This window comes from Bos indicus, chromosome 7 (assembly GCF_029378745.1).
Source record: "Bos indicus isolate NIAB-ARS_2022 breed Sahiwal x Tharparkar chromosome 7, NIAB-ARS_B.indTharparkar_mat_pri_1.0, whole genome shotgun sequence".
Classification (NCBI taxonomy): domain Eukaryota; kingdom Metazoa; phylum Chordata; class Mammalia; order Artiodactyla; family Bovidae; genus Bos; species Bos indicus.
The window spans coordinates 11,548,905-11,571,193 of NC_091766.1; the positions used below are offsets into that span (position 1 = coordinate 11,548,905).

Sequence of the window (22,289 nt, forward strand, 5' to 3'; positions counted from 1 at the left end):
CCCTCACCCTGCCCCAACCCAGAAGTCCTTCCCTTGTTCTGAAGGGCCTGGCATGTGACTCTGGCCCCCAGTTTCTGGGGCATCGATGGTAACCTAAACATTCACTGAGGGCTTCTGAGGTGAGGACAACGATGGGGGAACCTCTAATTGTTTCTCCATTGCCCCCTCAAATCAGGCCCCCGCCTCCAGTGTGCTGGATCTACCCATCTGACGTGTCAATATGCAAGAGGTGGCCAGAAAAGTCTGCAAACACAAAAGTCACAGAAACAAGATTCATGGCACTAACTCCACTGCAAATGTCTGCTCAGAAGTGCCGGGCTGGGGCGACCCCCCAGCTGCCATTTCTCGGCCCAAAGCACCTCACCCCAGCGCCCCAGGGCGAAAAGAAATCCAAATAGCAGTTGAGGAAACCGGAGATCAGAGTAACATATGGAGGCTGAGGGACGCGACAGCCCCAGCGGCGCAGTTCACGATACCTTGTCCCAAGACCGGGCTTCGTATGACGCTGATCCATTCATAAACATTTATTGAGCGCTGACTGGTTGCTCAGCGTTGGGGAAGAAGGGCAGGGGTGCCTGAGGACCACCCCCTTCAGTGACAGGGGCGGGCGCGCTTTGGGCGGTGGTCCCAGACCGGGCTCCTTTGCCAAGCCCCCAGGCTGGAGGCACCGTCTAGGGGGCGGATCCTCGGAGGGTGGGTCTTCCCTGAAACCCAGCCTCCACTGAGCCTGGGTCCCCATCCCCAGGTGAAGGCGTCATCCTGCCCACGCCAGTCTCCTTAGGCAGAAGTTGAGGGGCAGCAGGAAGAGGGAGGAGTTCCAGAAGACTTCCTGGCACCTTTGGAACCTAGATTTTAAAAGCAGAGTTGGGGGGAGGGGAAAAGCATTTAGTAATAAGGATGATTCGATGATCCGGAAGTTCCGACTCAACCTGCAGAGCTGCCGGGGCTCTGGCTCCACCTGCAGGCTCCTTCCGGACTAGCACCCCTGTGCTATTCGCAGCCCCGGGCAGTCCCAGGTGGGACCCAGAGCCAGACACAAAGCAACGGAAACTCCCAACTCTGTCCTGCCGTACTGCCCCCTCGCGGCCGCAGGGCTCCGGGAACCCCGGATTTGTTACACTCAGAAAGTTCCCTGGGAGGACAGCCTCAGGCAGCCTTTCCGTGCCAATATCGTAGTGAGGGCTCCCCGACCCCACCCCACCCCTGAGTCAAGTTTTCCTGTTCCCTCGGGGAAAAAAGAAGATTCTGAGACCATCGTCTCTGTGTCGCTTCCGCTTCCTCCCTCTCCCAGTTGGACCTTGTCAGACCTCACAGGAATACTATCCTCTCCCGCAGGCAGTCTCACAACCCTTCTAACGTGTTCTCCGCACAGCCGCCGGGATGGGAAGGGGTCCTCCCTTCTGGTGACTTCCCGAGGGGCCCCCAGTCTGAGAGAGGCAGTAATGGGGTACCGCCCCGTCAAACCGGTCCCTCTGTTGGCTGACTTCCCCAAAGTTGCTAAAACGGATTTCTCTTATAAACCTGCAGAAGCGGAGGTGTTTCGAGTCTGTAATAGTAACTGCTGATACGTAAGCCTAGCTACTCGAAGCCTGCCGGCTACGGAGGTCAAGGGGATCTAGTTAGAAGTACAGATGCTCTGGCCTCACTCAGGCCTGCAAAACTGGACTCCGAATTTGATGAGCAAGATGGAGGGAACCCTCTGTGGCTGTGCAGACCTTAGGGAGCCTCCAGCCACCCTCCCGGGGGGTGACCCACACACAGCAAACTCATGGTTCTTTCCCTCCAAACTGATGCCAACTCCAACACCTGCCTGGAGGACCAACTTCTTCCAACCCCCTCAAATCCACCCCCACAGCCCAACCCATTAGCCACGGTCTAACACACGCACAGTCTAACACACCCTTAATACACAGACCTACTCGTGTCCCCTTCTCAGCTCCCTAGTACTCAAGTCCAAACTCTTCAAGGCGATCAGCAAGCAGCCCTTCCCCGAAATTTCTGACACCTTCCCCTCCATCCTTCATGCACGCATACTCCCATCCCAGACGCACGGAATTTAACCAAGTTCCCTAGTGAGCCCCAGTGCCCAGACCCCCTTCAGCATTTCACCAAACTGAATGAGGTTTCCAGGAGTCACTTCCTCCAGGAAGCCCTCCTGGACCTCTTTGTCTAGCTTGAGTGCTCCCTTTAGACTCCCCCGTTTCTGTTATAACTGTCACTGTCCCATCTACCACTGAAGGCCAAGCCCAGCCCAGTGCTTGGCACAGGACAAGCCTCACAAACCACCTGGCGAATGAGTGGACAAGTGAGGCTGTTTCCCTCTGGTCACGTGGCACCTGCATTCCGCACAAGATTGCAGCCCCTGCTGTACCTGTTGCCAGACCCCATCACTAGTCCCCACGGCCTCCCTGCTAGCTCACCCTGCGCCTGAAAACAATATTCCCTCTATGGGCCCAGAGAAGGAGAGTGTCTTGCCCAAGGTCACACAGGGAACCCCAGCCCCAGCTTACCCACTAGGGCAACAGTTCTAGAACATGGTTCTAAGCCTTCTATTGTGTATGGATTCTCTCCCCCACCCAACCCTCTGAAGTGGGTCAGCCCAGGGGTTAACCCACTTCTCAGAGGCTCTAAGTCAGCCCAGGGCAGACCCCCCTCTGCAGCGAGTCCCCCCAGCCACCTGCACAGGCACCTCCTCCTCGGCGCGGTCCGTGTCCAGGGTCCTGCGTCCTCGCCTTGTCCGAGCGGACCAGCTTCTTGCCGGCCGAGTTCCGGGTGGTGTAGCTGTAGACGGAGGTGTAGCCCTGGCCGGTGAGCGGGCAGAAGCGGCGGGTGTGGGCGCGCTCGCGGGTGGCCCCGCACTGGGGGCACACGTAGTCGCGGAGGATGGGGCACAGCACCCGGCCCGCTTCATCCTTGAGCACGTGGGACTGGTAGATGGCCCGGGACTCGCCGTTGTGTTTGCAGAAAGAACACAGGCGCTCGGGAGCTGGTGAGGATTCAGGGCTGGGTCGCTGACCCCCCGGTTCGGGCACTGCTTCTGGCTGGCGATCCAGCCTGGTCTCCGGCTCCTCTTCTTCACGCTGAGCCCCAACCAGGCGTGCCAAACCCAAGTAGTCTGTCCACAGGTTGAAGGTCCCCATGGCTGGGCCCCGTGTGCCAGGTGGAGGGGCAGAAGACAGGAGAAACGCAGCCGCCCCCAAGCTGGTCTCTCTACTTCTGCCTAATCTCCCTTCCCTTCCCCTCTCTGGAGCCGAGGAGTCTGGGCTGTCAGTTCCCTCCTTATACTCCAAGGGGGTGTGAAGAGGGAGGAGCAGGCTGTAGGAGGTTCCCTATTGCCACAGGGGGCTTGCTGCAGCTCCCCCCAGAAATGCACCTGCCACGGGGCTGCATGGCCTCTGGGTAGGCTAAGGGTGAGGGGGCGTGACAAGACACAGGCTGCAGGGGGTACCAGCAATAAGCAGCCACACACCCCACCCAGAGGGCACTGAGAGGGCTGCCCTTGTCTACTCCTCCAGGAGAACCAGAGTGATGCAGGTGGGGGCATTGGAAGCCCCACCCCAAAGACTAGCAGTGCTGTAGTCAGTAACTTAGTAACTTCTTTCTTCCTTCTCCAGGACTGGGGGAGGGGGGAGGGGGAGCCACTGACCTTCCAGCTGACTTTGGAAGGAGGAAGGGCCTGTCTTATGGTGGGGGGGGACAAGGACCAAGGCCCCTACCTCTGGTCACCCTCAGGGAGCTTTCACACCCCTTGTCAGTGGAACCTCCTTTTAGCTGATGAACAAACGGGTTTGAAGTCACCTGCCCTGGGGTTATTCACGAAGGCAACAAAGCCTGCCTCCCCCACCAGTTACAGGAGCCTTAGGTGTTGTGGAGTCAGTCTCTCCAGGTCCTGGGGTGGAAAAGGGTTTGAGACTGAGGATTATGGGGAAGAGAGCACAGGCACAGGTGGGGCTAACGGGGCAGAGGGGAGACCCCTAGATTGGCCAGGACCTTGATTGCCCTCTCAAATGAGACCTGCGCTCCATCTCAGGAGGATGCGGTGTGCCCCCGAGTCACCCAGGTGGGACACAGACTGGCAGGTGATCAACGGGCATCAGGTGCTAGGTGGGCAACTGAAGGTAAAGGAGGGGTCTGCAGGTACCAGGTAAGAAGGGTGAGAAAGCAGGGCCCAAGACTGGAACTCAGAGAAGAGGTGACGTGCCGCCTACACACCTCATTCATTCATTCATTCAAGAAAGCTTCACTGAGCCTTCTGGAAGCAGGGCCCCCTAATCCCTTTCAGAAAGGTTTTTCAGCTGCCCAGTCCTAAACTTGTAATTCCTGTCCACAGCCCTCCAGGATTGATGCCCCCAAATCTAGCCTGTGTCTTTAAGTACCCCAGACACCAGCCCTCCTCGAGGGGTGAAAGGCCAGGGTCAGGGTCAGGTTCTGGCTGAGCAGTTTTGGGGGGCGGGAGGGGGGGAGTCCAGGATTGTGTCTGGCCCAGCCACAGTGACATTCATCCCTCGGTGGGTCTGGTCTCTGTCACAACCCACCGACAACAATGAATGTTGATTGTGACCTTCGCTGTGGCCTAAGGGAGGGGATGTGTTCGGGATCCCCTGCCCCTGCCCCAGATCTGAAAGTTGGGGGTCGTGATGGGTGGGTGGGTGGACGGCAGTTCCAGGCCTCGGGGTCCACTCAACGGTCGATGGTTTGCCTGAGCTGCCCAAACTCACCGACAGGTTGAATGTTCCCCCAAACCCTTGGCAACTCCTTGGGGGGCAGGGAGTGGAGGCTGGGGGGCGGGGTGGGTCAAGGAACCGGGTAGGGTGAGGGAGGGGAAGGGAATGAGAGACTTAGAGAATCTATTAAGTCAGGGAACAGATAGCAGGAAGGAGCCAACTCTGCTCCAGGACAGGGAAAAAGGAGATAAATCTAAGTAATAATATCAGCAGATACTTCTGTCACCTTTGCTATGCAAATATAGCAGCAGCGGGCGCTGGGCTTCTAACCCATTTAGTCAAAGCATTCTCAAAAGGGCCCTCAACGGTGCATATTTCTTCCAATTATCAGTTTGGGAGACAGGCCAGAACAGAGGGCACCCTTAGCTAGAGGCAGAGGCAGAGGAGGGATTCCGAGAGGCCCCAAGAGGTCTGGAGGCCATGTGGTTCTGGCCCCGGGGGCATGGATGCAACGGAGAGATAAACAAGTCATTTTAATACAATGTAATACCTAAGTGAGCTTCACCGTGTTCCGGACACAATGGTTTATGAATCACAACAACCCAAGGTGGTTGGGGGGAGGGTTGTCTGAGTCTGCACTTTGCAAATTCGAGCCCCGAGGTGGGGCCGCTGCCTAGCCCGCCTTGTGGGTCCACCTGCCGGTTGGACAAGGGCGAAGCTAGAGGATCGCAGAGGGTCCCGGGCTTCCAAACTCGGGCCCTTGTCGGATCAGACGGGGGCCCAAGCGCATAACTACACGAGGCTTACCCCGTTAATGCTCTTCCCCATTTCTTCACCCTCAAACCCGGTCCCCAGTCCCTCCCTCCAGGGGCGGCTGTAGAGTTAGCCGCCCTCCCCCTCGGGTGCCCCCACGCACAGTCTCAGAGAAGGCTGCTCCCCACCTCCTTGGGTCTGGGAGGTCTGGGACCCCCTCCCCCCAAGAGAATGGCCTAGACTTCAAATTTCCAGTCCCCTTCCATTTCACTGAGGGCAATATCGAGCCCCAAAGGATAAACCGCTTGCCGTAACACTTAAGGCAAATCAGATCCCCCAGGTGTGCTGAGCTTGAGTGAACCCAAAAATGACCTTCCGCGGAGGCGGCCAGAGGAAGCACGGCGCTCGGAGCCCCACCCTCGAAATCCCCACCTAGAGCCAGCCTCCAGAGACCTGCCCCTCGCAAGCCACCGACTCCAGTCCGACCCCTCAAGGCCCGCCCCCTCGAAGCCCACCCACAAATTGCACATCCCTAGGACCCTCCCTCTAGAGCCCGCCCAGATAGACTCCCATGTAGCCCGCCCCCAAACTCAATCTCCATAAAACACGCCTTCTAAGCCGGTCCTCCAAGAGCCCACCCAGCTCCTCTAAGGCCCGCCCCGGGGCCTCGCTCTCTGAGCTCACCTCCGCTGGCCTCCCATCTACAGCTGTCTCCGGGAGCCCCCGCTAGGGCCTCTCAAATCCTCCTGCCCAGACCCCCAGAGACCTCGTCCCTACGCGTCCCCAAGGTCGTTCCCAGGGATCTCAACTCCGCGAAGGTCCGCCGGGGACCCCCTCGGAGCCCGACTCCCGTAAGACCCGCCCCTCCCTCCCCGGATTGCGTTCCCCAGAGCCCGCCCTCTCGCCCACCCGGGACCAGTCCGGTTCCCACCCCTGTCTGGAGCTCCGCGCGGAGACTCCTCTCCCAAGGACCATCCACCCGCCCTGCAGAGCCCTCCCCCATTCAGGCACAGTGTATCCAGGCCTTTCTTAGGGCGCGTGTTGGGAGAGGCGATCACCTGCAGGGAGGACAGCGGTCCTAACAAGCAGAATGCTGGGAGAGGAGGGTAGGTTAGGAGGGCAGGGGTATTAACAACAATGACAGTAATTCTAATAATGATGCTTTACATAATCACCCTGTTATTAGGATACACTGAGGAAGGTGAGGTTTTATCAATGAGGAAGGTGAGGTTCTGAGAGTTTGGACCAGAACTCTCTCAGCGGTTCTTAACAACCAAGAGGTTAGAATGCCAGGTCATGGAGAGGCACCGTGGCCACAGTGCGCTGGGGGTGGGAGAGGGGTCTTCCGGGGACCACTGCTCCTTTCCCCGAGGGCTTTGACTTTGACCTACCTCAGGTAGGTCCTAGTAAGGGGTCTCCCCAACTCAGGAAGGCAGGGCTGGGGCCAAAGGATGGGCCTTGGGATCAAAGAGAGGTGCCCCAGGCCCGCAGCCCCCAGCACCCCCCTATGGGGGAAGGGCTGTCCGGACATAACCTGGGGTCTGACTCGCTCCCTTTGTCTGTCGTGGTGGGTATAGGCTTCCCACCCTGCTGTGTGTTTGGGTCCTCCTGTCTGGGTCTGACTGTGCCCCTCAAAGGCTGGTATCAGTCTGGGTCCCCAGCCTTGCTGTGTGCGCCCCTCCCTGGCTGTCTGGGGTCATCCGTGTCTGGCCCTTGCCACCTGATCTCCCCTATATCCGTCCGCCTGTTCCCTCCATGTCTGGAGCTGCCCTTTGATGAAAGGCGGCCTTGGATCTGTCTCCCTTCTCTCTGTCTGCACCTGGGGCCCTTCAGCAGGTGGCTGAGTGTTTCTCCCGCCAAGTGTCCTGAGGCCTTCTCCGGGGATGAAGGGGCCTCCAGTCCGACTTTGAAGCCCAGCAGGGTGGGAGGCAGGGAGCCGTCTCCTCCCACCCCCAATCTGGGGCCCTGCCTCTTTCTCCTCCTTATCCCTGGGACCCCACACTACAGCTGGGAGGGCCTGTCTGGGCTGGGAATGACTGGGTGGGGGGCAGCCTTTCCGCAGCCAGGCTGACCCAGAGCCTATCCCCACCCCCACCCTCATCCTAAGCTCAGGAAGGCAGAGCAGCTGGCATGGGGTCTGGGGGTCAGGGGTCAGAGGTGAGAGGTTCCAGTGGAGCCAGATGGGCAGGCAATGGGTGGAGGCAGCTCTGCTGTCAAGTTGAAGAACAAGGTGCTGGTGTGGAGGTGGGAGCGGGGAGGAGCACGAGGTTCGAGATGCAGGGCTTCCGGGGTATCTATTGGCTTGTGTGCCCCTCCTGTGTCCCAATGTGCATATGTCCCTGTGTCTGTGCCCTTGTGTGTGTGTGCACAGGACCTGGGGGCGGGGAACACGCGGAGGAGGAGGTACTCAGGGCCTGGCAGACAAAGAGCCCATTATGGAATGTGCAGTGGCAGTGTACACAGGAGTCCCCATGTGGGGTCTCGTTGATGGCCCAGGCTGTCTAGACTGGCAGGCAGCAGGCCCCTCATTTCCATGATACCTACATGGCCTCTCAGGTTGCCACCCCGCCCTCCCCAGGCTTCCTCTCCACTTGCTGGCTGCTCAGGCTTTTGACTCCACGTCCTCAGACAAGGGGCTTGTCTGTCCTGCTCAGGACCCTGAGGGCAGCCAGTTCAGCCAGGAACCTGAGTTTCCTTCTCAAGCCCACCAGATGTGGGGCCAGGGCTGGGGGAGGCGAGAAGCCTCCCTGGAGTTGGGGTTGGGGGCCGTGGAGGGGCCTGGGAGAGGCTGATGAGAAATTCAGACACTTCTACCAAGGCTTGTAGCGCAGAGTGACCCTAGGTCTGGGTCAGGATGGGCCCCATCTGCAAAAATGTAGGCAGCAACTGCCTATGGGCCTGTTACTTGGAGGCTGTGATGGGCTTGAGGGTCCAAAAGCTACTTTGGTGGGCTATTTTAGGGGGTCTGTGGGTGTCCGTTAGTTAAGGTAGGCATGTGCCATAATGGGTGGCTGGCTGTCTCTACGCCAGTTGTCTGTGTTGGCACTCCCATGGGCTTCTGTTTGTGTGTGGATGTCAGTGTGACTGTGGGTATGTGTCAGGCTAATTGTGGGTAATTGCAGGTCCATGTGTGAGCCGGTGTACATGGGTGTCTGGCGTCTGTCAATGTCACTGTGGGTGACTGTGGTCTGTCATCTGATGATGGTGCCCCCCTGACCCCTCCTCACTAAAAATTCAGCTCCAGGAGGATAGGGATCTTCATCTCTTATAACCCCAGTAGAGAACAGTCCCTGGTACCTAACAGATGCTCAATAAACAAGGGCTGGATTTGTGGGCATTCAGGTGACTATGGATTTCTACATGTCTCTATGTCCTTTTCCTGTATGTCATTTTCACTGCAAATGTGTTACTGTGTCTGTAGATCAGTGTTTTGTTTTTTTGCTGCACTGGATCTTAGTTGTGACATGTGGGATTTTCAGTCTTTGTTGCAGCATGCGGGATCTTTCATTTTAGCGTGTGGGATCTATTTCCCTGACCAGGGATTGAACCCAGGTCCCCCTGCATTGGGAGCATGGATTCTTAGCCGAGGGAGCACCAGGGAAGTCCCAGGGGTGTCTAAGGGTATAATCAAGTGTCAGGGTGGGTGACTATGGGTGTTGGTACTATTGGACTGTTCATATCTGTCTGTGGGTGACAGTGATGTAATGGTTGTCTAGGAGGGTCAGTTTAACTGTATATGTGTAGATTAAGATTACTATAACCTGATGTCAAAATCTCAGTCATCTGTGCAGGCCTTTACCGTCTGTGTGTGTGTGTGTCAGTTTGCCTGGGTGACTGGGTGTGTCCTTGCCTGGGCAGGCACACAGAGATCTATGTGTGCATGTCCAAGTTCTTGAGAATAATGGTGTCCATGTGTCCCTGTGTTGGGACATTTACCTAGCTTCGGTTGTCAGATTACTCTGATGACAGCCTGTGGGTGCCCATGGGACAGTGAGCATAGAAGTGTCTGTGTGTGCAACAGAAAACTATGTGTGTGTGTCAGTGTTATGTGCAAGGATATGTCTACCACGGTTGGTGGCAGCTTCGTTTCTCTGTGGCAATGTTTTCCCAGGTGTCAGCCCTGGGTGTTCTTGTCATTGTGGGTGATGTGTGCCCACGTGGCAGTGTTATGATGGGTGACTGTGTGTGTACATCAGCGTTCTGGCAGGTGATGTGAGTAACAATGGGGATGATTTATGCGGGAGTATAGAGTGTAGATTTGGGGTCTTCATCTAATTGTGACTCTGTAAGTGTATCTGTGAGCAGTCCAGGGAGGTGGAGAATCGGTGGGAAAGGAGATGGGGGAACTGAAATGTAGTGGGATGCAGGGTGTATCTCAGATCCCATCAGCCAATGAGGGGTCTTCTCCGTCCCCTCCCCCCGCCCCCAATGCATGTCCTCCAGGGCGAAGTCCCTGTGAAAGGCGCCTTGTCGCTTTAAAAGGGTTCCCCAGTAGTGGGATTCCCGGCCAATTTTTCCTTTTTACGGCCTCTTTTTGAGGGCGTGTTCCTGTTAGCAAACCTTGGCCCGGGTAAATACTCTGCATCCGGCGGTAATGACAAGCGGGGGCAGCGGCGGGGGGCTGGCTGCGGAGGGCCCCGGGGCTCCGGCAGGCGGCGCCGCTGTCGCCCCTGGCCCGCCGCCGCAGCCAGGCCCGAGCGGGAAGCCCCCGCCGGGATCCGTCTCCGCAGGGCCCGCACAGGCCTGCACGCCCGTGAACTTGGCCGGGAGCGCCTACTCGAACGCGCGCGCCGGCTCAGAGCCTCTCCCGGTCCGGGATATCCGAGGCCCCCATCCGCCCTGCTCCCCCAAGAACAAAGCTGGCCGCCGCCCGGCTCCAGGGCCTCCTACGGTCAGGTGTCAGGAGGCCCGGCACCCATGCCCCTCCGACCCTCAGCCTGCGTCCCCTCCCCACAGGGGCATCTCGGCCCGCCCTCCCCCCGGCGGCCCCCAGCTGGCCTGGGACTTCTGGGTCTGTCCCCTCTGGAGTGGGGGTCTGGTCCTCCGGGGGCCCCTCTCGGGGAAAGCGAGACACAGAGAAGCCGCCAGGGCCTCCCCGCCCCCCTTCCCCAGCCGCCGCAACAATGGAGGGCCGGGCTGCAGAGGCCGGGGCGCCCGCCCCCCGGCCGCGAGCAGGTGCGCGAGGGGGCTGCGGCGGGTCCCGCTGCCGCCCCGCCCCGCCGCGCCCCCTCCCCGCGGGCGGCCCCCGCCCCGCTCGCGCCCCGGGCCCGCCCGGCGCCCGCGCTCACCTCGTTTTGGGGCCGCCGCCTTGTTTCCCCCTCTTCTGTCCAAAACCCGCCCGGAAAAGCCCCCCGAGCCGCGAGGCGCCGGCACGGGAAATTGCATTTTGGCGGCTCCGGGGCTGGGCGGGGGCTCCCCAGGCCGCGGGCAGGGGGAGGGGACCGCGGGGCTCCGGCGCCGGCTCGAACCCGCGGCCGCCGCCTCCCACCCGCCCGCCCGCCTGTCTGTCTCGGTGACGTGCCCGCGCTCCCCGCCGCCACCGCCCCCTCCCACCTCCCGGCTCCTGCCGGGCGGTGGGTCCAGCCGCGGCCGTGTGTGCCCCGAGGCCTCCCGCCAGGCGCACCAGGATGCAAGCGGGGATGCCCACGGGACTCCAGGACGCAGCTCCCGGCCTCCGCGCAGGGGACACGGGGACACGGGGGCGCGAGCGGGCACACGCTGGAGCCCAGATGCACGCAGACCTCAAAGGCGCACGGGGAGCAGACGCGCACAAAGGCACGCGGACCACAAACACAGGGAAGGGTGTGCGAGGGACTTCCAGACACAAACCCAGCCGAGGGAATGGTAGGACACGGGGCACCCGCCACACAACCTTGTTCATAAAACCCACTACACACGTAGGGGCACCTGGGGCCACACAGACACATGCAAGATACAGACACGCACCACATCCAGCGACAAGAAGAATGTCTTCAGAACTGAAACAGAGTACACAGAGCATCCCAGGGGCATACACAGAAAATCCTGGCACAGAAACAGACAGACTCGCAGGAATGGCCCCAAAACACGTACACACACGCCCAGGGTCTCACACAAGGTACACAGACATACCGGTGTAAACATAGAACCAGCACACCTCCCCACTCATCAAGTGCACAGCCATGGGAACACCCTGACACACAACAGTTCAGCACACGTGGATGGATACACAGACACAGCACGCGGTTATATACACAGAACAGAAATACACGCATAAGACATGTCAGGTACACAATCTCAGGGGTACACACAGACACACAAAATCCCTCCTTCCCCCGGCAGGTCCTAGGGTTACAGGGTCCACGTGTGCGTGCTAAGTCGCTTCAGTCGTGTGTGACTGAAGCGTGACCCTATGGACCATAGCCTGCCAGTCTCCACCGTCCTTGGGATTCTCCAGGCAAGAATACTGGAGTGGGTTGCCATGCTCTCCTCCAGAGGATCTTCCCAACCATGGGATCACACCTGCAGCTCTTTTATCTCTGCGTTGGCAGGCGAGTTCTTTACCACTAGTGCCACCCGGGAAGCCCAAAGGGTCCATAAAGACACACAAGATACAGGGATGCTTGGGGCCATGTGTACCTGGGACCATCCAGTGTAAATACACAGACAGGCCAGGTACAGAGATCACATACAGGAGATGGACTCAGAAGTTGTGCATGGGGTGGGGCTCCCCTGATCCCCCCGAGATGCTTACATGGAGCCCCCGTGGTCACACACACACACACCAGGTACGTGGCACACACAGCAGCAACAGTACACCGCTGGAGGATTCCTCCAGGAATTTGCACAGGTCCCCCCTTATACTTCCCGTCAATACACACAATGCTGGCCTGCCGTGGCCACCTCGACTGGCAGAAAGAAGTCACCTCAGGGCAGTCTGTGGTGCCAGCTGAACTTCATGGCCCAGGACTGAGCTGACCAATTTCTCATTTTGTGTATTTCTTCCCTGCTCCAGTCTAAGCCGGGGTAAAGGAAACCTTCGAGCCCCTCACCTCCCCAAAACCCAGGCCTTAACCCTTTTGGGATCAGGGCCCTGCTCCACCAGGCAACAGCCCTCCCCTTCATCCCCCTCAATGTCCTGCCTCAGTTTCTCCTTGATAAGTCTCCTTTTCCCACACCTTCCTTCTTTCCTCAGGTCTCAGCCCAGAAAGCCAAGCTCCAGCAGGCCCAGGAGGGTGGATATTCCCTTGGGAGTCCCCCAGAGGCCTTTGGGGTTCAGCCCTACTCTGTACCTGACTTCCCTGCAAATAGGGGCTAATTCCTTGGAGGAGAAGGAAGAGGATGTGAGTAAACAGTAATTGGGCCTCAGCAGTTGGAGACAGCTTTGTGGATGTCCCTTATGCACCCTCCCCATTCTAACTGAAAAAGATTGCATTGAAATGATGTCTTCATTCAATCCCAGCTATCGCAGACTCTTCCCAGCAAGCCAATGAAGCGCATATTGTGATTTTTACATACAGGCAACTGAGGACCAGAAAGGGACTGCTGTTTGCCCAGTGAGGCACAGCCGTAGGCTGCAGAGCTGGGATTCTGTGCAAGGTCTTTCCCCATCTCCCAGGATCCTTTTGAAGAAGCACTCAGGCCCGCTAAACTTCCCACAGCCAGCAGCAGGGGGCAGCAGACTCCAGAGCCCTCGGGCTGCCGGAGTGCGCTGGCTCTCAATTCCCTCTTCCTCCTAGCCGCTGAGGACTCTGCATAGACAACCTCCCCCCCCCCGCCGCCCCCCCGCCCCGCCACACGTGGTCCCTCTTAAGGTCTAGCTCTGCTCCTTCTTGCTGCAACACAAGCTGGGTGGGCAGCCTCAGCATTCCTGAGCTGGGTCAGATCAGGAGAGAGGACTCCTGGATCCTGGCCCAGTGGTTAGTCCCACCCCCTACCCCAAAGTCCTCTGAATATCCCTCGGAGCCCATTGCAGGATGGGAGGGGCAGAGAGGGAAGCCCCAGTGCCCAAGCTGCCTGGTTCCTTCTGGCGTGGGAACTGCCTGCCCCACCCCAGACCCTAGTTCTGGGGCCCCTGCCAGTGCTGACTCATAGGGGACCCACGGCTGTGACTCAGCCAGCAGTCCTTCCTGAACCTCTCCCTGAGAGATTTTCCACCCCATATCACCTCCTGTCCCCTGGGGGGGTCGCCTTAGGGACCCAGATGTAGCCCTCGTGGGTGTGTCAACCAGAAGGGTCTTCTCAACTCCCATCAGTCCCCGAGCCCCAGTCCCCAAGGACCCCCCTGCAAGGTTGTGGCCATGACTGGGTGTGCCAGGCTGTGGGGGTCTTGGGCGGTGTCCGTATGTGCCCAAATGTGTGCCTAGGCAAGGCTCAGGCTGTGAACACACCTTCCTCCACATCCCACTGGAGTCCGGGCAGCGACTCTCCAAGTCCATGTGAGGCCTGGGCTGGGAGCTAGTTCACTCAACCACAAACCAGCTTCTCCAGCCATGTTCCCTGTCTCCGGAAATGGCAGCTCCATTCTTCCAGCTGCTTCAGCCAAAACCCTTCTTAACAAATGCAATCCATTAACAAGTTCAGTTACTGTCTCTTCTAAAGGCATCCTCCCCTCTCCAGAGTTCCCACCCAGGGCCACCCCACCGTAATCTCTCCCCTGGACCTACGCAGTTGCCACCTCCTTCTCCCTGTGCTCCAACCTCACACAGTCTGTTCTACCATGGCCCAACAGCACCAGTGAATGCCTTAGTCCCTTCCCTGCTCAAAACTTTCCATGGTTCCCATTTCATTCATACCAAAAGCCCAAGTCCTCCCCACAGCCCTGCACACTATATCTATCTTGTCCCCTCCCTGCCTCACCTCCTTTCCTCCTTCCCTCATTCCCTCTGCGCCAGCCACATGGGCCTCCTCACTGTTCCACAAACACACAGGGTATTGTCCGGCCTCAGGACCTTTGCACTGGCCATTCCCTCTGCTCAGGACTCTCTTCCCCCAGGTACCCACAAGGCTGCCTCCCTCACTTCCTTCAAGTCTCTACTTAAATATCATGTCCTCAGTGAGACCTTCCCAGATGCCCCTCGTTAAAATCCCACCCCCTTGCTTTAGCTTGTTCTTTTTTTCATAACTCTATTTTTTTTTATTTTTTGGTTGCGCTGTGTCTTCTTTGCTATGCGCAGGCTTTCACTAGATGCGGCAAGCAGGGGCTACTCTTTGTGGTGGGTGGTGTGCAGGCCTCTCATTGCAGTGGCTTCTCTTGTTGCAAAGCACAGGCTCCGGTAGTTGCAGCACGTGGTCTCAAGGGCTACTGGAGCTCAGGCTCATTAGTTGTGGCACATGGGCTTAGTTGCCGCATAGCATGTGGCATCTTCCCAGGATCAAAGCCATGTCTCTTGCATTGCAAGGCGGATTCTTAGCCACTGTACTACCAGGGAAGTCCACCCTATCACCTTTGAACATTATATGTTGGAGCACCGAGAGCAGAGTCTCAGACTGTTGTCTGGACGTATTGATGATCACTACATTTCTGACGTGTTGAAGAACAAAATGACGTGGCACCTGCCTGCCTGCCACTGGCAGGTGAGGCAGTCACGTAGCTAGCCAAGAGTTTCCAGAGCTGAAAGCCAGAAGCATAAGGGAGTACTGGGGAGGCGTGGGGCCAGTCTGGAGGATGAGGTGCAATCAGGGAAGGCTTCTGGAGTGGGTGAGGTCATGCAGGGCCTTGGTGGTCAATGAGGGGTTTGGATATAAGTATAGGGTGGGAAGATTTGGAAAGTTTTATTTGTTTTAATTTAGTTTTTTATGGCTGTGCTGGGTCTTCATTGCTGTGCATGGACTTTCTGCAGCTGTGGTGAGTGGGGGCTACTCCCCAGTTGCAGTGCTCGAGCTTCTCATCTCAGTGGCTTCTCTTGTTACAGAGCCCAGGCTCTAGGACACGTGGTCTTCAGTGGTTTCGGCACATGGGCTTAGTTGCCCTGCAGCATGTGGAATACTTACTCCCCGATCAGGGACTGAACTCGTGTCCCCTGCATTTGCAGGCAGATTCTTTATCTTTGAATCACCAGGGAAGCCTGGGTTTCTATTTTTAGTTAAATATATTGAGTTATTATTTACACAGAGTAAAATTCTGCCTTTACATGGTTCTTTGAGTTTTGACATATGATACAAGTTGTGTAACCATTGTCTGAAATCACGATGTAGCAGATTTAGTGGGAGGTGATCAGCAGGTCCACCAGGGCAAGCACACAGCAACCAGGACATGAGCGGAAGCAGAGGGCCAACGAGGAGACCCATGTGGCTGGCTGTCCACCAGCTTGAATTAGGACGGAGGCCCCGGGGAACAGGTGGAAACAGGCAGCTTCAGGAGGCAGACGGGTCTCAGGGGTGGACCAAGTGTGGGGGCCAAGGAACCACGGAGGAAGGATGAGCAGACAGAGTCGGAGACACCTGAGGGCCCCCTCGAGGAGATGATTGGAGAGGAAGGTCATCAACACGTAGTGACCAAAGCTCTGCCTGGGGAGGAGAGCGTTTGAGAGGCATTTCAAAAGACTGAGGAGGAGCAGGAGGAGGAGAAAGGCCACCAGGAGAATGTAGTGTCCTGCGGCCAAGGAGGAAGTAGGCAAAGGTAACAGATCCTTTTGTGGGTTTTTTTGCCACACCGTGCGTCATGTGGGATATTAGTGCTCTGACCAGGGATCCAACCCTTGCCCCCTGCGGTGGAAGCATGGAGTCCTGACCCCTGAACTGCAAGGGAGCTCCCCAAAGTTGACAGATTCTGTACAGAGGTCGAGGACAGAGGTGACTGGGAGCATTGGCCTGACTCACCACTTAGTGTGATCAGGCACCCCCTTGAGAAGTAAGGAAGAGAAAGAAACAGGCAACAAGCCCACCACTCTCCAAGAAAAGTGCTGTATACTTTTAAAGCCACGAATGGGCTTCCCTGGTGGTTCAGCAATAAAGAAGCCACCTGCCAATGCAGGAGATTTGGGTTTGATCCCTGGGTCAGACCTTGGGAAGATCCTTGGGAAGATCCCCTGGAGGAGGAAATGGCAACCCACTCCAGTACTCTTGAGCCTGGGAAATCCCAATGACAGAAGAGCCTGGTGGGCTACTGTCTATGGGGTTGCAAAGGAGTCAGACACGACTGAGCCACTAAACAATAACAACAGAGCCACAAATGTGACCTGCCACGTGTGTAATAAAACAGTTTTTAGTAGCCCCATTACCGGTTTGCTTGTTTTTGTTTGGGGGGGGTTCCTTATGGCCACAGTGAGTGGCATGTGGCATCTTAGTTCCCCATCCTGGTATCGAACCAGTATCCCCTGCAGTGGAAGCTCAGAATCTTAGCTGCTAGACCACCAGAAAAGTCCCCTAGTAGCCTCATTACAAAAAGTAAAAGAAACAGGTGAAATGAATGTTGATAATATATGCAATTTAACCTGACATATGCAAAATAGCATGGTTTCAACATGTAATCAAGATTTTTTAAAAAAATTCTTGAGATATTTCACATTCTTGAAAACAAGCTTTATATTTACAACATATCTCAGTCTGGAATAGCCAGGTTTCAGCTGCCCAGTAGCCAAGTGACAAGTGGCAACCTCACTGGTAAAGCACAAATCTAGACAGGACTCAATTTTGCCCTCTGATGACTCACCTCACTCACATTTCCCTAATCCCCACCCTATCAAACCCTGTCTATTATTTGATTTCCCACACAAAAGTGTGTACATGAATGTTCATAGCAACATTATTCTTGTTTGCTAAAAAGTGAAAAACACCCAAATGTCCATTAACTGATGAATGGATTTTAAAAAATGTGGTGTATCTATACCACATATGATTTAGCAATCAATAGGAATGAAGTTGCGATACATGCCACAACTTGAGCACATCTTGAAAAGTGAATGAAGCTAGTCATTAAGTCACATTGTATGAGTCCATTCGTATATAGAGACAGAAAGGAGTGTAGGGGTACAGTGGGTGGGGGAGATGGGGGCATCTGGGGAGTGATCGCGTATGGGTACTGAGTTTCTTTGGGGGGTTAATGAAAATGTGAAAGTTACACAATTCTATGAATATACTAAAAACATTGAATTATTTACTTTAAATAGGTTCGTTGGGGACTGCTCTGGCAGATCAGTGGTTTGAGACTCCATGCTTCCACTGCAGGGGGTGTGGGTTCAATCTCTGATTGGGGAACAAAGATCCTGCAAACCAAACATTGTGGCCAAAAAAATAATAAAAATTGTACATAAAAAAGGTTAATTTATGATACATGAATTTTATATCAATAAAGTTGTTATAAAAAATATTTAATCTTGATGTTTTAGTAAGTAGGTGGCATTACTGGTAAAGAACCTGCTTGCCAGTGCAGGAGACATAAGAGATGTGTGTTCAGTCCCTGGGTTGGGAAGATCCTCTGGAGGAGGGCACAGCAACCCACTCCAGTATTCTTGCCTGGAGAATCTCCATGGACAGAGGAGCCTGCCAGACTACAGTCCAAGGGGTGGCAAAGAGTCGGACACGACTGAGCAACTGAGCACCCACACACTGAGTAAAGTTTTGGTGTCCCCATAAATTTTGCCCTCAGTGGATCTCTGCTCTCAGCCTAGTCCAGGCCCTGCTGTCCTTCCCACACCAAGCTTAAGAAGGACAACTGGGACTTCCCTGGCCATTCAGTGGTTAAGACTTTGCACTTGCTCTGCAGGAGGGGCAGGTTCAATCCCTGGTCTGGAAACTAAGACCCTGGATGCTACACTATGTGGCCAAACCCCACCCTCCCACCCCCCTACCACACCCCCCCCCCCAAAAAAAAACACAGAGGGACTGCAAGGAGAGGATGCCTAGGTGGAGGGCTAGCAAAGTCAGGGAGATATGCTGAGACGTTTCGCCAGTACCCTTGTTTCCTACCAAAGTCATGGGCTTCCTGAGTTGCAGGCTCTCCCGGGGTGGGAAGAATGATGCCTTCAAAGCCTGATTCCAAGGGCCCTGGCCTACACGCCCAACCAGACAGCCTGACTCAACTTTACCCACTGTATGCGTGTGACCCTCCACTGTCCCCCTAGTGACTCAGGCAACCTAAAAGCCCCCTCTCTGGGAACGCTCTGCTGCCCACGGTGACTCTTCACAGACATTGCAGAAGCAAGCTGGCGCCTCCCCGGCCTAGGCGGGGGTCCTGGGGGCAGCCCACTAGGGCCTTGGCCCCACAGCACAGTCTCCCCCAGAGGGCCCAGAGTCTGGGGGAGGGGGGTGGGGAACTTTCTCAAAGGGCCTTTGTGGGAGCGGCTGGGACGCTGGGGTGGGGGGGCTGCCGGGGGACCACGCCCTGCGTGAGTCACTCCTCATTGCTGGGCAGTGACTCACGCTCAGGCCTCCCTCCTGCCCCCTTGCAGCAGGTGCTGCCAGCGCCAACTTCAGGATTGGGGCCCCAGCAGCCAGGTTCATGGCACCCTACCCTGGGCCTGTGATTCACACTCATTTATTTCCAGGGGCGCCTACCCTCCCCTCTCTACATGGTTCGGACCACGAAGAAAACTTCCCACAGTCCCTCTGGTCCTTGGTGGGGCGGAGGGCAGACCCCTGGTACTAAGATACGCCAGCTATTGTCTCACTACTGATTCGTGGAATCTCCAAACCACCTGAGAGGTGAGACGTCCTTGCTACTTTAACAGATGGGGAAACTGAGTCTCGGTGAGATTATGAAGTTTGCTCAAAGATACAAGATCAAACCGAGTCAGAGCACAAAGTGATGCCCGACAGTGTAAATATGTAATGACCCCAGCTGCTTTGTAGCCCAGTAATGGGTTACTGCAGCCTGTAATGTGGCGTCCATTTTACTGATGACCAAACTGAGGCAAGGAGTGCCTAAGTCACACCCGAGAGTGAGAGGCTGGGCAGAAATTCGAACCGATGTCGGCAGCCGGGGCTTGTTCTGCCACTTCCCAGCCGGCCTTGAGCACCCACTTGGAGGCTGGGGCGCCCCCGCCGCCCGGCCCCTCCAGCCGCCGGGGCCAGCCTGGGCCGGGCCGCCCGCCAGGCTGCCGGGCGCCGCGCCCGCCAGCATCACGCCGCTGTGAGTCACCCCGCGCGCCGGCCCCGCCCCCCGCGCCAACAAACAGCGCGTTACCCGGCAACTGCCGCCGGTTCCGCCCCGGGTCTGCGCTCGAGGACACGGGTTCGAGCCTCTAGCCGGGTGGGAGCTGTGAGAGGCTCCGGGACCCGGTGGCTTTATTCAGACTAGGGATTCAGATCAGGTCTACAGTCCTGGTTGACACAGAGATGAGGGCGAAGGAGTTGGTGGTTCACTGGCAGCGGGATTGGGGATGGGGGAGAACAGAGGGTCCTCAAACAGACCTGTCTCTGGTTCTCAGGAGGCCGATACCAGAGCCAGGGGATGGCACTAGGGACTCTCTGTGGGGTGAGACGAACCCTGAGAAGTTAGGTTAGAGCTACTGTCAAGAGGTCGAAGCCATTTTCCTATAGGGATTTGGGGAGCCGATCTGGGTGTGGGGGGTCAGGAGGGCTGTGATCATGGCTTCTGACTTTTCACCATCCGCCCCCCGCCCCCCACCGAGTAGCTAACAGTGAGCACGTTCTATGTTCCAAGCTGTGTTCTACTCGCGTGCTCAGTCGTTCAGTGGTGTCTGACTTTTTGTGATTCCATGGACTATAGCCCTCCAGGCTCCTCTGTCCATGGAATTTTCCAAGCAAGGATACTGGAGTAGATTGCCATTTCTTCCTCCAGGGTATCTTCCTGACCCAGGGATGGAACTGGTGTCTCTTGCATCTCCTGCATTGGCAGGTAGGTTCTTTACCACTATGGACATTACCTAATGTTCACAATGGCCCTCTGACAGTCCACTGGTATTCCCATTTGACACACGGGGAAACTGAGTCACAGAGAGGCACAATCCTTCGCCAGAGGAGGCAGGACACCAAACTTGAAACCAGGCAGGGTGACTTGGCCTCCTACGCTCCTCTCAGGGGGGTGCATGCCTCCTCTTGGGGGCGGTCGTATCTGTGGGAGTTTCCAGCAAGGCTATGAATCCACATTGGAGCTTAGATGGGCCAGGTAGGCTCCTTGGGGCTGTTGATGCAAGGCTGTGCCAGGTGCCCTCCCAGGCTTCCAGGCTACTTGAGGGCAGGAGAGAGTCCCCCAAGAGCCAGCATCACTTAACTCTAGGCGCCCAGGACCCATACTAGCCGCCATCCAGCTGCCCACAGGACCCCTAAGGGGGCTGCTTGAGGGGTTTCCTAGGGCCTGGATCCCATGGGGTGGGGAAGAGAGTAGGTAACAACACTGAGGCCAGGTGGACAGGTACATCCCCCACCCCCAACCCCAGTTACCTTTATTTTCTTGACTATATCATTCAAATGGTTGAGTGGGGAGACAGAAGTGTTTAGAGTCAGAGTATAAAGTCAGAGGGTCATGGCAGGAGGTGAGGAAGGGTTCCTGGAGGAGGTGGTGGCCTAGGATCTAAACAAGTTGGCAGTTGACAGGTGGGTGTGAAAGGCAGGTTGGAAAGAAGGTGGGAACCTGACAAGCAAGGTCTTGTAGGTGACAAGGGGGACCACAGAGGAACTTTTGCAGTGGATGGTAGGGAAATGTGATTGGATTTAATTGGCTCTCTCTGGAGAATGGATGGAGTAAGTAAGGCTGGAAGCAAGGAGACAAGGGAGACCAGAGTTGGAGTGGTTTCATGCCAGAGATGATGATGGCTCAGAAATACAATTGCCAGATTTAGCAAATAAAAATACAGGAGATCCAGTTGGATTTGATTTTCAGTTATAGAGCAAGTAAAAAAAATTTTTTTTAATAGAAAGATGGCCCAACTAACTATTGCATAGGACATACTGATATGAAATGATTTAAATAAAATCAGATTTAATTGGGTGTCCTGTATTTTATCTGGCAAGAGTACTTGAGGGTCTTAGGGGACTCTGGGCATGGGGAAATAATATAACAAAGATGGAGCAAATACCCTTTGAAGTAGGTACTACTATCATCCCTGCTCTACAGACAGGTAAACCGAGGCCCAGAGGTTTTTGGTTTTTTGTTTTTTTTCCCCTCTCCCTGTATGGTTGGGTAACATCACTGACATGAGTTTGAGTAAACTCCTGGAGTTGGTGATGGACAGGGAAGCCTGGTGTGCTGCAGTTCATGGGGTTGCAAAGAGTCGGACACGACTGAGCAACTGGACTGAACTGAACTGAACATATCTATACAGTTAATAAGTGGGTGACCCCCAGTTGGAACCTAAGATGTTGCTTACAGTTCTGCGGCGGAATAGTGGTGACCTGTAATGGGGTAGGGGATGGGACTCAGGCCAGAGTTTCTTCTGTTTCTTGGTGGCCCAGGTGAGGGCCTTCTTAAGGCAATAGACTCCTAAGCCCTCTTGCATCCTGGGATCTGTGCCACCTCCTTTGCGCCCCTCCTCCCAGGACACCGAGGCAGTGGGAGGGACGGGAGTCGGCCTCAGGGGGGCTCCTCTCCCCCGCTGCGGCTGGGCCTCGGCCTCCTCCAAGCCAGGAGGATCCGCCGTCTGTGCCCGCCGGCAGGAGGAGGGGGAGGGTTATTTTTACCTCCCTCCAGGCAGCCAGGGCGACAGGAAGTGAGCGCGCAGCCCGCCAGATGTGGGGAGCCAGGCAGCTGGGAGCAGCCACAGCTGGACTGGCCGCCGGCTGGGGGTTGGTGGGGCGGGAGGCAGGGTGTGCAGAGGGCGGAGCGCAGGCCTCAGGTCCCTCCTTTGTTCCCCCGCCGCCCCAGCCTCCCTTCTGAGGTCCCCCCTCCTCATCTCGGCGGTGACCCCGCTGTCCCTCGTCTGTGCACCAGTGCCCCGGGTGCTCGTGGGCTCTCGGGACCCGGTCGGGGAGGGGACCCTCCTCCTCGCCCTG

At 56.5% G+C, this 22,289-nt stretch overlaps 2 protein-coding genes across 5 annotated transcripts; one reads left to right on the plus strand and one right to left on the minus strand.

The window, feature by feature from the left end:
* Positions 1 to 500: 500 nt before the first annotated feature.
* NANOS3 (nanos C2HC-type zinc finger 3) lies at positions 501 to 5,524 on the minus strand. 4 transcript variants are annotated; one of them, XR_011567494.1, is made up of 2 exons: positions 2,421 to 2,664; positions 501 to 845 (listed from the first exon to the last, which is right to left on the minus strand). XR_011567494.1 is itself a non-coding variant. In XM_070792692.1 (2 exons), the coding sequence occupies exons 1-2, from the start codon at positions 3,138 to 3,140 to the stop codon at positions 778 to 780; spliced, it is 519 nt and encodes a 172-aa protein (XP_070648793.1). In that variant the 5' UTR covers positions 3,141 to 5,524; the 3' UTR covers positions 501 to 777. The 4 variants fall into 4 exon arrangements, 2 of the variants coding, with proteins under 2 accessions (XP_070648793.1, XP_019819574.1); XR_011567493.1 differs by lacking the exon at positions 2,421 to 2,664 and adding an exon at positions 1,308 to 2,385; XM_070792692.1 differs by lacking the exon at positions 2,421 to 2,664 and adding an exon at positions 2,690 to 5,524.
* Positions 5,525 to 10,011: 4,487 nt separating this feature from the next.
* Positions 10,012 to 13,155, plus strand: LOC139183970 (basic proline-rich protein-like). Its single transcript, XM_070792261.1, has 3 exons — positions 10,012 to 11,046; positions 12,592 to 12,684; positions 13,015 to 13,155. Exons 1-3 carry the CDS (start codon positions 10,012 to 10,014, stop codon positions 13,153 to 13,155), a joined length of 1,269 nt encoding a protein of 422 aa, XP_070648362.1.
* Positions 13,156 to 22,289: the final 9,134 nt, after the last annotated feature.